At 40.7% G+C, this 17,278-nt stretch overlaps 1 protein-coding gene across 1 annotated transcript in view; it reads right to left on the bottom strand.

Moving 5' to 3' along the window:
* The window catches only part of TG (thyroglobulin), a 151,776-nt gene that overhangs the window by 60,225 nt on the left and 74,273 nt on the right, over positions 1 to 17,278 (bottom strand). The window contains exons 39-42 of the mRNA XM_030964721.1: positions 16,841 to 17,063; positions 13,609 to 13,702; positions 9,610 to 9,769; positions 4,782 to 4,981 (exon numbers count right to left, since the gene is read on the bottom strand). Coding sequence (XP_030820581.1) covers positions 4,782 to 4,981; positions 9,610 to 9,769; positions 13,609 to 13,702; positions 16,841 to 17,063 — 677 coding nt within the window. The remainder of the gene's footprint in view (positions 1 to 4,781; positions 4,982 to 9,609; positions 9,770 to 13,608; positions 13,703 to 16,840; positions 17,064 to 17,278) is intronic.

Here is a 17,278-nt window from a genome sequence, read left to right as displayed (position 1 = left end):
CCTTTTATGTGTACAGGGAGATATTTTAACTTTGACTTCTGAAGTCAGCCACATATTTATGTATAATATTTATATTAATAGCAGCTTTTAAAATAATTAAACTAAGAGAACAAATCGGTAACAGTGGATGTCAGAGATTTTTTCTAATTTCTTGTCTGATGAGAGTTGTGTCAAATAGTAATTACACTTTCCATCAAATCACTTAAGAATTAGAGCGTTTTCTGAAATTTCTTTTTTTTTTTTTTACTGGTATGTACCCTTTTCTAAGTCATAAAAGAGCACATAGCATTTTCACAGAATTCACAGAATGACTGAGTTGGAAGAGACCTTCAAGAGCATCAAGTTCAACCCCAACACCTCAACTAAATCATGGCACTGAGTGCCACATCCAGGCTTTTTTTAAACACATCCAGGGATGGTGACTCCACCACCTCCCTGGGCAGGCCATTCCAGTACTTTCCTTTGAACCTTGTTTGTGATTGCTTTCTAAACCAAGCAATCACTCTTGTTTGAGTGTGTAAAATGCTGCAACCTATGCTCTCAAGCTGAGATAGTTTCAATCCAATATTCTCTTGTACCTTTTTGCACAGATCTGAATAATGAAGGTTAGGAGAAATAGAGAATTGGAAAGGTTATATATATATACACACACACATACAGATATATATTTAATCTCTAAACAGCTCTTAGGACAAATATAGGTGCTCTTTAGATCTTGTATCAGGTCATTTGCACTAGCAAGAAAGGTTCAGAGGTGAAAATATTTCACAGCCTGTTTAAACGTATTTCAGGACTTAAAGGATGAATATAATTTATTTGGTAAACATTGAAGTCCAAAAAGCAAAACACTCTCAGGAACTCTAAGCTTTTGTACAATCTAATTACTGTTACTGATAATCAATACATTATGGTGACTGCATTTTATCCATGAAATGTATATGGGGAGCATTTCAGATTTCTAAGTCATGACTTGTATTTATTCATTAAAATAATATTCAGTAGTTACTTTGTGCTGCTTTTAGAAAATGGGAAACCTGGTGTTCCATGTACAATCAGCCAGCCTTGCAATGCCAGTGCCAGAAGGTGTCTTGGATGGAAGGTCACAAAAGAATCCCAGAGCCCACACAATTGGCAGCACTCAGACACACTCTGTAAGAAGGGTATAAAACGTTCTGACATTGACAGGTTCAACAATCATGGACCAGTTCAGCATGGAAAGGACCCCCAGACATCCTCTTATCCAAGCCCTCCCTGCTCCACCAGGGCCACCTTGAGCCATTTGCCCAGGACCATGTCCAGGTGGCTTTGGAATACCTCCAGAGATGGAGACTCCACAACCTCCCTTGGTGGCCTATGCAGACACTCTGTCATCCCCACAGTAATGACACGATAAAGTGACAAGAGCTAATTAAACGTGCCATAGGAATAGCTGGATTTCACTGATGGTTATGGAGAAATTCTTTGAGGTCTGGACATTTTTACAGTTAATTGGAAGACTTTTTTGGGGACCTTTCAGCAAACACAACCTTGCAAGGGATGACAGCCCCCAGGTGATTTTATACAAATCTGACACTACCTATGAAATGGTATCAGAAGTATAAAATTTGAGTAGGGATGTAGTAAAACTGGTATCTTGAAAAAAGTAACCAAGAGAAGTGGTTGGTTTGTTTGAGAGGGAATGAGACTGGTAAAGGGAGAGAAAAAGGAGACGGGAAGAAAGGGGATCTAAAGAGTAGCTAATTACATGAGCCAGCAGTGTGCCCAGGTGGCCAAGAAGGCCAATGGCATCCTGGCCAGTATCAGGAATGGTGCAGCCAGCAGGAGCAGGGAGGTCATTCTTCCCCTGTACTCGGCACTGGTGAGGCCACACCTTGAGTATTGTGTCCAATTCTGGGCCCCTCAGTTTAGGAAGGATGTTGAGATGCTTGAGCGTGTCCAAAGAAGAGCAACGAGGCTGGTGAGGGGCTTGGAACACAAGCCATATGAAGAACGACTGAGGGAGCTGGGGTTGTTCAGCCTGGAGAAAAGGAGACTCAGAGGTGACCTTATCACTCTCTTCAGCTTCCTGAGGGGTGGCTGTGGTGAGCTGGGCATCGGTCTCTTTCTCCGGGCAACAACAGACAGAACAAGAAGACACAGTCTCAAATTGCGCCAAGGGAGGTACAGACTAGAATTAAGGAGGAAGTTTTTCACAGAAAGAGTGATCAAATACTGGAATCATCTACCCAGGGAGGTGGTGGAGTCACCATCCCTCGATGTGTTTAAAAAAAGACGGGATCTGGCACTTGGTGCCATGATCTAGTTGAGGTGTTAGAAGATGGGTTGGACTCGATGATCTTAAAGGTCTCTTCCAACCTAGAAATTCTGTGTGATTCTGTAACCAGGATCAGGGATATTTAGGGTCCATGTCAGAGAGCCCTGGACCTAACTGCAGCAGAAGAGCAATAAACCTTCTCTTTGCACCATTGTCTGATCTGCTTCCATGGCCAGGAGGGACCTGGTGTCTTCCCTTGCACTGAGTGGAAGAAGGCTGGAAGCTGCTCTTGGCACCCACCAGGAATGCCTGGAGAGGACACCCAACACAGCTGCCCTCTGCAGCCTCCTGCCATCCATACCATTGATCCAGTCACCTACAGCAACATTACACTGGTTAATTGAGTGATCAAAAAATGAACTCAAATGTCAGGCTAATGCTCTTAAGCCATTTAAAATAAGACCAGAATTACTGATAACACTTATTTCTAATCACACCACTGAAAGATGAAATAAATTCTAAAACATCCCTGTGATAGCTTTGTACTGATTTTGTTCAATCTGTTTTCAAATTTGTTCCAAGCAAACACTATTATAGGGTAGACACAGGAAACTCAAAAGCATTTTGCTATTTCAGGTGCACATTTTCTAGTAAAGTTTCATTCACCACTCCTCTCTGCATGCTCAGGAACAGCATGGTTTTATCATGCATAACAAATACAGAAACAAGGAGCACAAAGCTGACTTTTGCAGAAGAGCTCTATTGAGGGATTTTCCCTCAGGAAATGTATACCTGGTATATATTCTCAGTTTCGTGATTCTAGTCTGTGTGCATCTCCTTTTTTACAGTAAAATTAAAAGTACTCAATGATTTTGGTGTCTTTGAACAAAAACATCCCTTTACAGGAGAGGTAAGTGAAAAAGCAACTTTAGCACCACTTAAAAAAACAAAGACAGATCAAGTATACTTTTAAGCTACAAGCTACTTCAATTGTTGCTTGCTTTTTATATTGTCAGTGTATTTCACAAGAAAATGAAATCCAGTGTGAGGCTGTCACGATAAATAATTAACACTACTCTGAAATCTGAAATTAACACTACTCGGAACTCAGTGGAGATGCTGCTTTTGCCAAGACAGTGGTCTTCACAGCCCCAGAAGAAAAACTATATAAACACTAGAAAAGTGGGAAGAATTGGTGCACCTGTCTGCTCATTGCACTTGCCACTGTTTTCCATTAATCAGTGTTCTGCTGTAGGAGAAAGAATGAGTTTAAACTTTCTTTATAAAAGAAAATACATAACGTGGAACTACTTTCTAGAAGCAACAATAAGCAAATAGATCCTTGCATTTCCCTTCCCTAAGTGGCTCAGCTGTTAAATTGCTGGTTCAGCTAAATTAATTGTTAAATTTCACTGTGTCCTGACACAGTTTTCACAGGGTCCCATCCTCAGCCATGTCACTAAAGGGTTTGTGACTTCAGAGTAGGAGGAAACTGAGAGAAAAGTACTCTGGGTCTTCTAGCAACTTAAATTCCATGTCAAGAGCTGACTAAAAATCTATGAACTGTGTGAGGAATTATCTGATAATGACAGAAAAAAAATAATAAGCAGCAATTTTCAAAAACTTCCCTTGCCTTCCCCACCAGAGTGATGCAATTAAAATAAACTTATTGAGCCACAGGGATGCAAAAGCAAGTTATGCTTCCTGAAGCAAGGACACAGTGAAGAACAATTAGATACTGCATTAAGATGTCATTATATTGAAGGCAGCCTTTTATTTAATTGGCCCCTGAGGGTTCCTGAACCAAGAATTTTATTCCACTGCTCTCTGCTCCAAGGCAGCACTGCTAGCAGAGCTCACTTTGTCCAAGTACCTTTTCTGATGGATATATAAACTTCCTCTGGTGATTAAGCCTCATTTCAGGCCACACTGAGGCTGTGAAGATAAATGGCAGTATTGATGCTGACAAAACTGATATCAGAGTCCTGAGACTCAACACAGGAAAGACTGTAAGGATATGGATCACTTGGAGTGACTGAGAAAATGGTCTAAGCTGACAGGAAACAGGCCCAATTGTAAACTGATTTTTACTCTCTGAAACTTATTTTTTTTTCTTTTAAATGAAATCTGTCTTAAGACTGGATACTTTAACATGTGGGAGTTTGGCTCATCAGTTTCAGGGTCTAAAAGCTGCTGACCAACATCAAATTTATGGAATGGAAAGTAAGCTGTTGTACCTCCAGGTTATGAAACAAGGTTATTTATATAACACACAAAAAACCACAGTGACGAAAACTGCATTCTTACTATGAGTAAACCAAACACCAAAGTGCATCTCTTGTACATCCTGGCAAAGCATCCAGCTCCTGGAGATAACAGTCACAGGTGAGATGAAAAATAACTGCAGCAACAACAGCCCTGGCAGGGTATGGATGAAATAAAACCAGCACCCACACACTGCAGATCCTCACCTCTGTAGCAGCACCCTTTCCCAGCGCAGGTGAGGCTGAAGCAGGAATGAACTCACCATCAGCAGCAGCCTCCTGAAGGGCTCTGTGCCCGCTGTATCTGTGAGCAGGTGGGCACTGGTGATGTCGGCTCCGCCACGTGCGGCGCCCATGGAGACGCGGCGAGGGTCGCCCCCAAAGCTGGCGATGTTCTGCTGCACCCACCTCAGAGCTGCAAGCTGGTCCCAAAGGCCAGCATTGCCTCTGGCCTCAGCAGAGCCTGGTGGAGGAGACAAAACACGGCTGAAAAGAAAGCTGTAAACATTGAAGTTTGGGGTAAATGTTACATTTTTTGCAGCTCTTGCAGATGAAACTTGACAAAACTGATACCAGAGTTTAAAAGACTGAGGTGGTCTCTTCAAGGTAATCACTTTATACAGTGACTCCATTTCAGTTTTTACCACTCCACAGGGCAGCCCTGGGGGTGCTGCTTTGTCCCAGCGACAGAAAAATAACACATGAACGTCTAGGCTTCATTATGACACATCATGGCAGGAGACTAATCCAGGCTCAAGTACCTATAGATTTAGCCATAAGATTCTTTTTCTACATAAGTAGCTCAATCTTAAAATGAATTTAAAACAAGCAAAAGAAATCTGTGTATTTGCCAAGTTCACAAGTTGGAAGGGATCTATAAGAATTACTGTTTTCCTGGAGTACACCTGATTGCATGTTTCCTTCCTACATACCACTTATACTTGCCCTGTCTGACCAATCACAAATCACAACATCTTTAATTTCTTTACACTTTTCCAGATATTATTTTAAAATTTATAATGTTTCTGTCTATATTCTTTGAGATTGTCCTATGACTATCCAATACAAATCTGATATATATATATATAAATATTTTTGTAAACATAACAACAAACAAATAATTAATCATGTGCTTCTTATACCTAAATATGAGCACCTCCTTTTCAACACCAGAAAGTCATAACCTGATACTTTGACTAAAAAGTAACTAATGCTGATAGCATCTAATGATGCAAGAATGTAGGTAAGCTTGATTTTATGTCAACAAAAGGAGAAATAAGTAATTCCCCCATGGTTTGTAAAAAAAGGAACAGAAAATTATTATTCACTGTCTGCTTTTTTTTTAATCCACAATGAGCCATTCATTTTCAAAGTTTTAAAATTCTTCACATTTAAAACTTGGAAAAAACCAAAAACCCACAGGATAAAACAGAAAAGCTGTGAATAGAAACACAGCTGAAACTATTTGTTTCTTTCATTGCCAAGACCAAATAGTACAAGTTTAAAATAAGGGTAGGTTCAGAAACTAGTGAATTAAAATTATCAGAGAGTGGAATAAAAAGGTGCTGCTTTGTAGACAGGTCTTGGGCAAGGAGCAGTTTAAGTGTACATCCTGTAGTGAATTCCTGAGGTATCAAACACACCAGTTTACGCAGCAGAGTAAATATAGAGGAGAAGAGATTAATGGTCACCTTGCAGATCTTAGAGGTGCCCACACTACCACAGCCATTGCTAGGAACAGCCTTTCAGTATGGCAGCCAAAAAGTGAAAGGCCCAAAAAGCTATGACCTACAGCCATTGTTTCAGATGATCAGTCCAAGCCACACCAGTGAAGCAATGGAGGAAATATTTTCCCTGCTTCGTTTTTTAGTTTTGTGATTTGATTTTTTTGGGTTTTTTTTTTGTTTGTTCTGCATACCATGACCAGTTCCCAGAGCTCTCAATCCAGCAATAAATCCACTTTTTAAAAAGGAAATCTCATATTAAGGACCTGCTCCACCCCCATTGAGACCACTCCAAAGGCAATGAAATCATAGAATCAGTCAGGTTGAAAGGAACCCTTAAATCATTGAGACCAACTGTTAACCCAGCACTGTCAAGTTCACCACTAAACCATGTCCCCAAGTGCCACATCTACATATTTTTAAATATTTCCAGGGATGGTGACACAACCACTGCCCTGGGCAGCCTGTTCCAATGTTTTACAATCCCATTGGTGAAGAAATTTTTATGTGCAGATCCATGTAAATGTTTTAGCCACACAATCTGCCTTGCTTTCACTATACTAAACAAAAAGACCAAAAAAGGGAAATATAACCAGTTCCTTTCTCCTTGGCAAAAACCACAACTGGGCTGTGAAATGTACCACACTGGAGAGCAGATGCATGCATAGACCTTCATAGGAGTTAGACTGAAAGAAACATGTCTGCCAGGAATCTTTTCCACTGCCTTTTTGCAGGAAAAGATCACATTCCTGAGGACCAAAGGAAGCTGAAAAGAAACCAGAGTCCTTGTGTGCTACCTTCTGTTATTACTAAACAGAAGAAGAACAATAGTGCTAAATTAAAGCATGAAATCATTCTGGTTTATATGACTTCATGGAATCTTTAAAGAGTAAAATCTAAAACATGACTGTCTTCTCCAAACTCTTGCCATCCATATCACTGGCAACTCACTTTAATTTTTTTGGACACAAAGGAAGAACTGAAGGCATTAATAAGGATATGTATCATTTTTGCAACATTAATGGGTGATAACAAATTTAATCAAACATCTTTTATGTTTAGAAGAAAGAGAGTTCTTTCATTTTTGGCAAAAGCCCTGCCAGTGAGAGACCAGAAGAACTACAGAACTAACAAAAACTCCAAACAAAAGGAAATCTTCTGTTTTCACTACTCTTCAATTCCCTAAAAATCTATTTAACTCCTTCCTCTCTAGTTTTGTAATTTATAACAAATCAACTTGAGAGGATTCAGGACTTTGCTTAGTTGGACAATCAAACTAACATTACTCACAAGTTCATAACTTTTATTTCTAACTGTAGGGCCTTCAAACAGCCCTGCTGTGAAGCCCTAAGGGTGAACTCCTGCTCCTTTTGAAACCAATGGCAAAAGTTCCATAGGAGCAGGTGCAGGATTCTGGAATATTAATGGTTAATGACTGAAATAATCACCCATTTGTTGTCACAGCACCAAGCCTGACAGAGTTCAAGGTGTGTTTGGACAATATTCCCAGGTGTATGGTGGGATTCCTGGTTGTCCTGTCAAGAGCCAAGAACTGCACTTCAATGGTTCTTGTGAGTCCTTTTCAACTTCAGATATTTTGTGATTCTAGGACTGTACAATTTTCCCAAATCCACACCATGGACTTCTCAAAGAGGAAGAGGCCAGGAAAGACTGAAATTCTCTCTGACCACAGGTCCACAGTACAGAGAGCAAGAGAAGGTCCCCAGAAAGTCATGTAATGAACCACCTCTATCTGAAGGCTTGCAGGAATGCCAACCATGCACATCAAGCCCATGTATTGACATTTTGGGACATGCAGGCAGAACCCTCTGCAACACAGACCAAATAAATTTCCTAAATTATTCATCATCATATAAATACTGCTGTATCATATTCAGCCCAACCAGCATTTTCCACTTAGGAGGAAACCTAGGTGAGGTTCAGAGGGCTGAAGGAGGGTGGTGTGGGCAGTGCAGTATACTGGAAGCTCTCACAGCACATACCCACACTGCATTTGGCTCTAGACAAACTGAAATTATGGTATCACTTTCATAAACATTGGGTTTGCACTGATGAAAACAATGATTTTTTTTCTCCAGATACAGCCATAACCAAATTCTTATCTAAATAAGTAGGGATCTTGTAGCGACAGCTCTCTATTACAGAATGAAGAGACTTTGCTGCGAGTGAGCTTTGGACAAAACAATAAACAGAGAAGGGAAAAAATAACCAACAGCTACAGCTAAAACCTCAAACCAGGCAAAATCCACCCAACATCACTAGCAGTGAACACTCAGAAGGATCATGAGGCCAAGTATGTAGGTCAGATACTTGCAAACATGGCAAATATGACATCCTATAAGTTTTAAGTGTATTAAAACGCCCACTAAAGAGACCAAGGATTGTCACCAGACTGAGACAGAGCTCCACTTGCAGCTGTTGCATTTTCTCTCAGTGGCTCTCTACCTTAAGTTCCCCTGCCCCAGGCAGAAGTGAAAGATGGTATAAAGAAAAGTGTTCCCTACTTGCTTAAAAAGACAAGGCTAAAAAAAGGCAAAATGAAAAAAACAATCCCCAAGACCTGATGGCACTATCCCAAAGATTTAGGGAGATCAAATGTGTGTTTTCATACCTCTTTGTACAAGACAAAATCCTGTTTGTAATGGGAATTTGTATAATTTTTTATGGCAACTGGTATTAGGAGGCAATAGGAGAGCAAAAATCCTTTACACTGGAACAAGGGGAAGGGTTGCAACACAGAACATGTAAATGTTGAGTCACAGCCAGGCCAGTGCCGATTCAGATTAAATGTGGAAAGTCCTTCAGAGAAGTCAGGCTGGATTACTAAGGAACCAACCAACTACCTTTGTGCCTTACTTTCCATCCTCTCACATCCTTCTTACCACAAACCTGCAGTTATCTGTCTCTGCCCCTTCCCCACTCTGACATGGGCACAAGAGAGCATCAGCAATATTTCATGGATGGAACAGGTTGGAAGTTGGAACCATTGAAAACTCTACCCACAATGACAGGCCACTGGAATTAGCAAGAATTTTGATACTAACCAAATTTCATATGTGTCTGCAAAACTCAATATCCAGAAGTTCATCTGCAAGCACAAGTCTAGCCAGTGCTTTGATATAGATATTGGGTTTGGTTTGTTGCTCTCCCTGTTCCCCCAGCCTCTCCCCTTTCCCTTCAAGTCTCCACTATTTCTTGGCCATTTTTTTCCCATAATAATTTAGAAAAAAAAATCTGCGAAAAATATAGCTTACTTGAGTTAAAAAATAACTTGAAAAACTAAAAATCAGAATCAGAAGAGTTACGGAATGCATAATTGTGTTTGCTGTGGAAACCCATGACTTACCAGTGCTCAGGAAGCCAAAGACACCGACCCGGTAGTTTGCCGTCACAACGATGACGTTACCAATGGCAGCCAGGTATGACCCATCCAGGGTTGTCTTTCCCTCCTCAGCACTGTAACTCCCTCCATTGTGGAAGAACAGCAACACTGACATGTTTTTGACCTGCCATGACAATGACCAGATTAATATTCCTGTTGTCAACTGCTTTGGTAGGTCACTGATAATAACACAAGCAGCTTCCTCATGGACATTATCTAAGCCATTTATAGCTTTTTAAGAGTGACCATAAAGAGGGAATATCTGCCTATCTGTCTGGAATTTAAAGGGTGTTGTCCACAATTGTCCACAAATTGTCTGCAATGATCTGTATATCACAAAGTGGGCACTATCTCCAGTATAAAGTAAATCTAACAGTACCACAGTATTCCACCAGCCAAAATCTCCTCTAGGCCAGCTTCTGCTGCCTTGGGCACTGAGCATGTGGTGTGCTTGTCTTTGCTTGAGCACATCTGCTTTGCACAAACATGCAGGAAAAGTTCAAACAAGTGGCAAAGAGGAGAAGAAAAAGGCCTGTTGGGTTGCTCCATCTTGTGTAAGACTAGCTCACAGCTGTGCACAGCTGCTTCTTGCTCTCAAGTCTTCAGCACTCAAACACTGCCTAGGCTCAAAAATGTCACTTGATATTGATAACACTCCATGTTCCTTTAGTGCCCATGGAAATTTTCCCCTACCAGATACACAGATGGATCCTATAGAGAGGACTTTGTCTCTGCAGAGGAGAAACCCACATCTCACAAAGTACAGATGGACTCTGCCTCAAATAGCCCAGCAGGATTCCTGGGATGGCAAGGAGTGCCAATCTGCACCCATGTTAACACTCCTGGCAGAGCTATCTGATTTTGCAGAGAAACAGAAGCTTTTTTCCCAGAGCAGCACCAGGTATGGACCCTCTCTGCACACACAGCAGGAAAAAGGCAGAACAGCCCCAGGACACCTCAGCACTTGCCAGCAGGTTACAGACACTCAGTAGAAATATCCTTCAGTGTACAGAAGGGGGGAGGTTGGTTTGGTTTTTCCCTTTCCTGTAGCAGCATCAAAGTACATCTGGGGCTGGTTTTCCCTGCACCTAGAGGGCAATGGGCTCTGCTGCTGTTATTTTCTGGATGGAGCTTAGGTAAACACAGCAGCCCCATCTGTTCTGGCAAAGAATATCTCCAGCAAAAACACAAATGGCTGTGTGGGAGAAGCAACAAAGCAGCAATGGCTGCAGCATCCTGCAAAATTACAGATATCTGTGTGCACTCCTCACTTATCTCTCTGATGAATCAGTTCAGGGGCTTCTTGTGAACACAACAATGTTGCCATGAAAACCCAAGACATTGCAAGCACTGAGACAGTTGTTTTTCTCTCATGAACTTGTCTTGAACTGAAACTGCCTAACTTGCAGTGCCTTGTCCCTGGTTCCCATCCATTTCTGCACCGCATGCAACACAGAGAGAGATGGGGGATGAAGAAAAAAATGAAATCATCTGTTTTCACATGGAAATTCATTCTGAAATACAACCACATCAAGTTCAGCTAAAATGGTACTAACAGTTATATTTAGCCTGCTCCATCTCCTCAGCTCAGCATGGTTAACCCTGAGGCTCATACTAAGCATTTCCCACATGCCCAAAGTCTCCACTGCACCATGACCTCTAGCTGCCCTGTAAATTGCATATTACATTATTCTAAGTGACTTTACACAATAAAAAGCTAACAAAGGGCAAAGATGGGCACTAAAATTTGGAAACTGCAAACTAAAGCCATTTACAACAGCTGCTACAGATATGGAGTAATTCAGGGGAAGATTTAGCACTGGGACTGTGCACAGAGCCAAGTGTCTGGATGCAGCATCCCCATTTCTTTTTCTGCACCAAGCAATGGGAAGCCCAGCAGCTCCATCATGGTCTCATAGGGACTATGAGCAGGGGTTTAGGTGCCACGTGCAAGCCCTAATAGGGTAATGAAGTTCAGCAGCCACCAGGATGATGCAATTCAGCTGGAAATCTGAGAAGCTTCATAATATTACCAAGCATCTTCTCCATCACAGAATGCCAGAATGGTTAACCTTGGAAGGGAACACTCTTGGGGCCATCTGGTCCAACCTCCCTGCTCATCCTTCTGTAAAACACTTGATGAGCTACTTGACAGGGACAGATTTAAACTCCACCAAGATGGGAAACCTTCAGTGCTTTTACTACTGTACAATATTACTCTGTAAAGGATTGAGTACAATGGGGATGACACAATAAGGATGGGAATGTGCAGGAAATGGAGAAAGAAGAAAGAGGGTTTCTATTCCTATTTAATGGGGATTTTTAAGTCTTGATCTTACAATTAAACCCTTTCTAAATAAAGGCAAAGCACAGCTTTGCTGAGCTAGTGTGACAGGTGGTGATGATTATAGGTGGAAAAAAGTCAGAAGTGCCAGTTTAACTGTGGTACATGTAGCTATGGAAGCAAAATTATGTCATTCACCTTCTTCAGTGCTTGACACTTTGAGAGCCCTTTGGTGACAGGCAGCAGTGCCTGCACTGTGCTCTTTTTGAGGCTCAAAATGCTCCTGAATGACCTCTGCATTCACTGCCCTCTGGGAGATTTTATATTCCATATTTACTAGCTAATTTAACTTTTCACAGGCTGGAAATATATAACTATCTATCTGCATGAGAGTAAAAAATAGAGCTTGCCCCAAAAAGAGAAGGAAAATTCAATGCCTTCTGTTCCCAGCTACTTCTGCAAAACCAGAAATTTTAGTTCTCTCCTGGACTAGACTTATGCATGTGAAACTGATTTTCTTGATTGGACCTACTTCTACCTTACAATTTTACAAAAGACAGGAGAGATTCAGGTCACAGGACTGAGAAGGAGAATAGACAAGCCTATTTAGTCTTTAAGTGGGAAATACAATGTTTTCAAATCAAGTATCTTGAAAGCAGCTCTTAAGCATAGATGGCAAACTGCCTGGGACAGTGACCTGATGTTTTCAATAAGTAGTGACTGCACTCAAGGCAAAATGACAGCCTCATGCTGCAGGGAGAAGACAGACTGCTGGTGTCTCTGATGATTAAAATGGGCCTGCAAGGGACTCTCTGTGCTGCTGTCAGATTGCTAAACCAGCTCTTTCCAGACATGCAGTATGACAGATTCATAAATTTCTATTACAACTACCATCACCTTCTGAAAATTGTCAGTACTGTGGAAAAAAAAAAAAGTTCCTGTTTCTGGGCCCACTCCTCAATGGGATTCACATCTTCATCCCCAGCCCCCCAGGGACTGGCCAATCATTTTAGCTTGGCTTTAACTTTTATACCTGTTTAGAATATAAAAGTTAACTTTTGTATCTGTTTAGAATATAAAAGAATAGCTTTCTTTTATATCTGTTTAGAATGAGAAAATCAAGAACTTTCAAAGGAAAATTCTTCACATTCTACCAGTGGCCTAGCCATTTTTGGAAACATCTATTTTTAAGCTCTGTGAGCTGGCCACAAATCTAGCACTGCTTGCCACTGTCATTTCTCAACAGACTCCCACAGATGTCAACAGGGGAACAGTAAAGAGGAGGGTGAAAAAAACTATCAGCAGCCCCTGCCTGCTAGTAAATGTTGATGTATTGTATTGCATTCTTGTCTCCTGGACAGATGGTCTGCTTGCAGGAGCACTGCCATCCCTGTCCTTGATTTCTCCTCCTTTGCTGTCACCTGCTTCTGGTGTTGTGTTCCCTCTCTGTCTCACTCTTATTTCTGGCTTTTTAGTGTGCTGCCCTCCTAGTCACCCAACACAGCTCACACAAAGCCTGTAGGGAATACTCTTGTACCAGGAAAGACATCAGAGTGCCTAATTTTTGAAAGGCTTTGTGAACACAGGCAAAACAGCCACTCATGACAATTAAAAGCACTTTGGAAAGAGACAATCCTCAGCTACAAAAAAATTTGATTTTAATTACATCTCATACTTACAGTGGTGTCAGGAACAAAGATGTGCAGATACAGGCAGTCTTCACTGACAGACTGTGGTGGGGCCTCTCCATCTCCTGGCTGCCAACATGCTGCCCTAGAGACACACATTGAGAAAGTCACAGTAAAAAAGGTTTTTATTCTCCTTCCACTGCTGCTACTGCCTTATATTTTGATGCATTAGTTAATAAATTCTTTAAATTTGTGAATCTTGATCACATTTAAAACTGTGCCCACCTATAAGTTAACACAGCTATGTGGGTTTGTATAAATGCACATAATGCATTGCATTTGTGTGCCTAGAAGCCCTCCTCAGGAACCCTGCCTCATTTAGAAAACCTTAAAACTTAAAAATATGTTTTCAAAAAACCCACACTTAACATAAACTGCACAAAATTACCACCAGCTGTAAAGACGGCAGGACTGAGGCTCACAGGCAGTCTCCCCTGCACACCTACAAAATCCACTCTTTGGCTGACATGCTGGTTATTTATTTAAATTTCTAATATTCTGTGGGCTACATACATTTTGATTTATTTCCCAGTGGTCTGTGGGCTACATTTCATGGTGTTTATTTTAATTTCTGGTCTGTGGGAAAATTTGGTAACTTCAAAATTTTAATGCATTTTTAAAATCTCTTTGTTCTAAGAGCATAGCAGACTATTAATAGTGCCAATTAATGTTAAAAGTACCCTTCCAATAAGAATTCAGTAGCCAACCACATAGAGAAAATTATTTTCTGGCCATCATCTGAGTGAGATTAATCAGCTCAAGCATATCAAACTTGAATCAAGTGGATGATTTTTGCTGTTCAGTGAAACCTACTTTGAAGCCAGTTCTTCTATTTCACAGCTTTATCCATACCACATAATGAGTTAGGAAAAAACTCACAATTTAATAGTGAAGAAGCCAAAAGAACTTCAGAAAATATGTTAATGGCTCAGAGAATTATTTCTAAATTATAATTTTTAATGCACTTGTAAAATTTTGTCCCAAAGTTGTAAAGAAATTATTAGAAAACTACAGTGAAAAGTACCAGACTTAATGGAATTCTACAATTTTTTTTTCCATAAGGGGGAGATTCATCTAGGATGGTGATGTCACTCAACAACTTTCACACTGGCATAGTGGAGCACATAATCTCCAAAACAAAAAAAAACCTGCTGAAGCCACTTTTGGCAGAAAAAATACAAATTCCCAGGTAGGAAATCTGCCAGGACAATAGGCATTACACTATCATACAGCTTTCCACAGTGCAGCAGAGAAAAGGCTTCTTTTCTCCAGCTCCCAGGAGAAAGGCTGCCACCTGCTGAAGCACTGGAGACTCCAATAGCTGGCTGCTGGTTTTGGTTGGGTTGGGTTGGTTTTTTCCAGTTTTTTAAGTCTTTTATTAAGTCCAAGCCGATAAATAAATATATCTCTTCCATCAGTAATGGCACTGTGCTAATGTGAATTTCTTATATATAAATATTTACCATCAATACAGAATATATAGAATCCTAAAAAAATCAACAGTTTCTATACATAAAGTGAGGCCTCTCCAATTCCGCAAGTGTCAACTCAAATAATTGCTTTTTTAACCTTAAATGAATAATAGAAGATAATGGCCAAATTCTTCATTGGACTAAGAAGCACTGTGGATTCAAAAGACAGGGACAGATTGACAAAGGTCCCCAAATCGTTTTGAAAATCTCAGCCAGGCTGCTCATTGAAACCCTGGGTCTTCAAGGGGAGATCACAGAGGCAGGTGGGTCTAACTAAGCCCTACAAGACACCTCACAATGGCTCAAAAACCAAGAGCTGGTGTTGTGTGTGCTAAAATAACACCACTGAACACCCTGGGAAACAAAAAGTCACATCCCACCAGATCCCTGCAATGTACTCGAGGCTGTGGCTTCACACCTCCACAGCTCAGGAGCATCCTGAAGGATGGGATAACCAAAGGCCAAATACACTTTCAACTCCCTTTAATAGGTTTTGGACAGAAGAGATTGATTTTCTGATCTCTTGGACACTACCAGGTAGAGAATATTTCTATATAAGGCCCACAGATTCTGGTTACATCAGTGTTGAAGTGCCCCTCTTGGACTAAATGTGTACAAATGTATGGCTCAGCAGGAGCAAAACTGTTTGTTTAAATATAATAAATACCTGTATAAATATTATTCAGAATGGAAATGGACTGACAGCAAACAGTTGGTGGGCAATTATGCAGAGATTCAACAAGTGTACAGGAATTTGACTTTTCTCTTGAGGTGCTTGCATGCTTTAACATATAGATGGATAAATTATTCTCTTTGCTAATCAAAGTATCTATCTGTACTCTGTAGGTTGCTTTGCAGGAAAGGACATGAATATTGTTGTCAACACTCCAGCAGTTTTCCCAGTCCTGGCTGGACCAGCACTCCTGCATGTGGGAATCCATAAAATCAGAGGCTTTTGGGAAAGCTGCAAAAGGCAGGCCTCAGAGACAGCAGAACTGTGATTAGAGCTAAGCAGTAGCCATAGGATTGGTCAGCAGAAAAATTAAGTAAAATGTAGAAAAGTAAGGACAAATAGAACAATGGTCTGTGTATTAACACTTGTCTAGAATAACTCCCTAAACTGCAAAAAAGTTTATCTAGCAAGATATTAGGAAGTTCTAACCTTAATAATGGAGCTAGAACCATTATTGTGTGCATAGAACCCGTCCTCAGAAACCCTGCCTCATTTTAAAAAGCTTAAAACTTAAAAATGTGCTTTCAAAAAACCCATACAACATAAAGTACACAAAATTAGCACCAGCTGTAAAGAGAGCAGGGCTGAGGCTCACAGGCCGTCTCCCCTGCACACCTACAAATTCCACTCTGTTGCTGAAATTAAATTTATTTATTATTAAATTAAATAATATTAATTTATTTAATTTTTATTATTAAAATTATTAAATTTATTTAATAATAATAATTTATTTAAATTTCTAATAATCTGTGCATTGTGTTTTAAGGTTTACAAGCAGGTATTGTGATTGAAATAAGTATTGTTTTAACCAAAGGTACGTGTGCTTATAGTGGTTGGATGGAACTACTGTCAATGTGCTTTTGCTTTGTGTGATTGGTCAAAAAACTTTTAAAGTGAGTTGTAACATTAAGTTCTTGGTCTGCTGCATGGGATGTGAGCTGCTGGCACCTTCCCACTGTCACACCCAAGTAATGAGACTGACGCTGGACAAGAACTGGAGGTGCTCAGGGTTCCTCACCGAGGCTCGGTGGCGTTCCAGGGCTCCAGCCAGGCAAACGGCCCCGGGGCGCTGAAGCGCTGCTCGCCCAGCGGAGGGGCAGCGTAGGGGATGCCCAGGAACTGCCTGATGCTCCTCCATCCTGAGCCCACCTGGATCACCTGGGATTTGCCCAGCAGGTACCCATGGGATGGGATGTACACTCTTGGGGTTGAATCCGTTTCGGAAATGGGCTGGAGTAAATCTGTCAGAGGGTGAGCAGAGGAAGAATAATTTGTTTGTTCAAGTTAGAACCATTTTAGAAATGAAAATTAGTCCCATTTCCCATAGCTTTAAACTGTTATGTTTAAAACTCTTGTAACTCTGTTATGTTTAAAATTCTCCTCTTTAAATGAAACACAGATAAATTTAACAGTTTCCTGTTACTGTTTTCCTATAAAACAGTTCATTAAAACACAG

This window comes from Camarhynchus parvulus, chromosome 2, assembly GCF_901933205.1.
Source record: "Camarhynchus parvulus chromosome 2, STF_HiC, whole genome shotgun sequence".
NCBI lineage: Eukaryota > Metazoa > Chordata > Aves > Passeriformes > Thraupidae > Camarhynchus > Camarhynchus parvulus.
The sequence above is the reverse complement of the archived record's forward strand: the minus strand, read 5'-3'. Positions and strand labels throughout refer to the sequence as shown.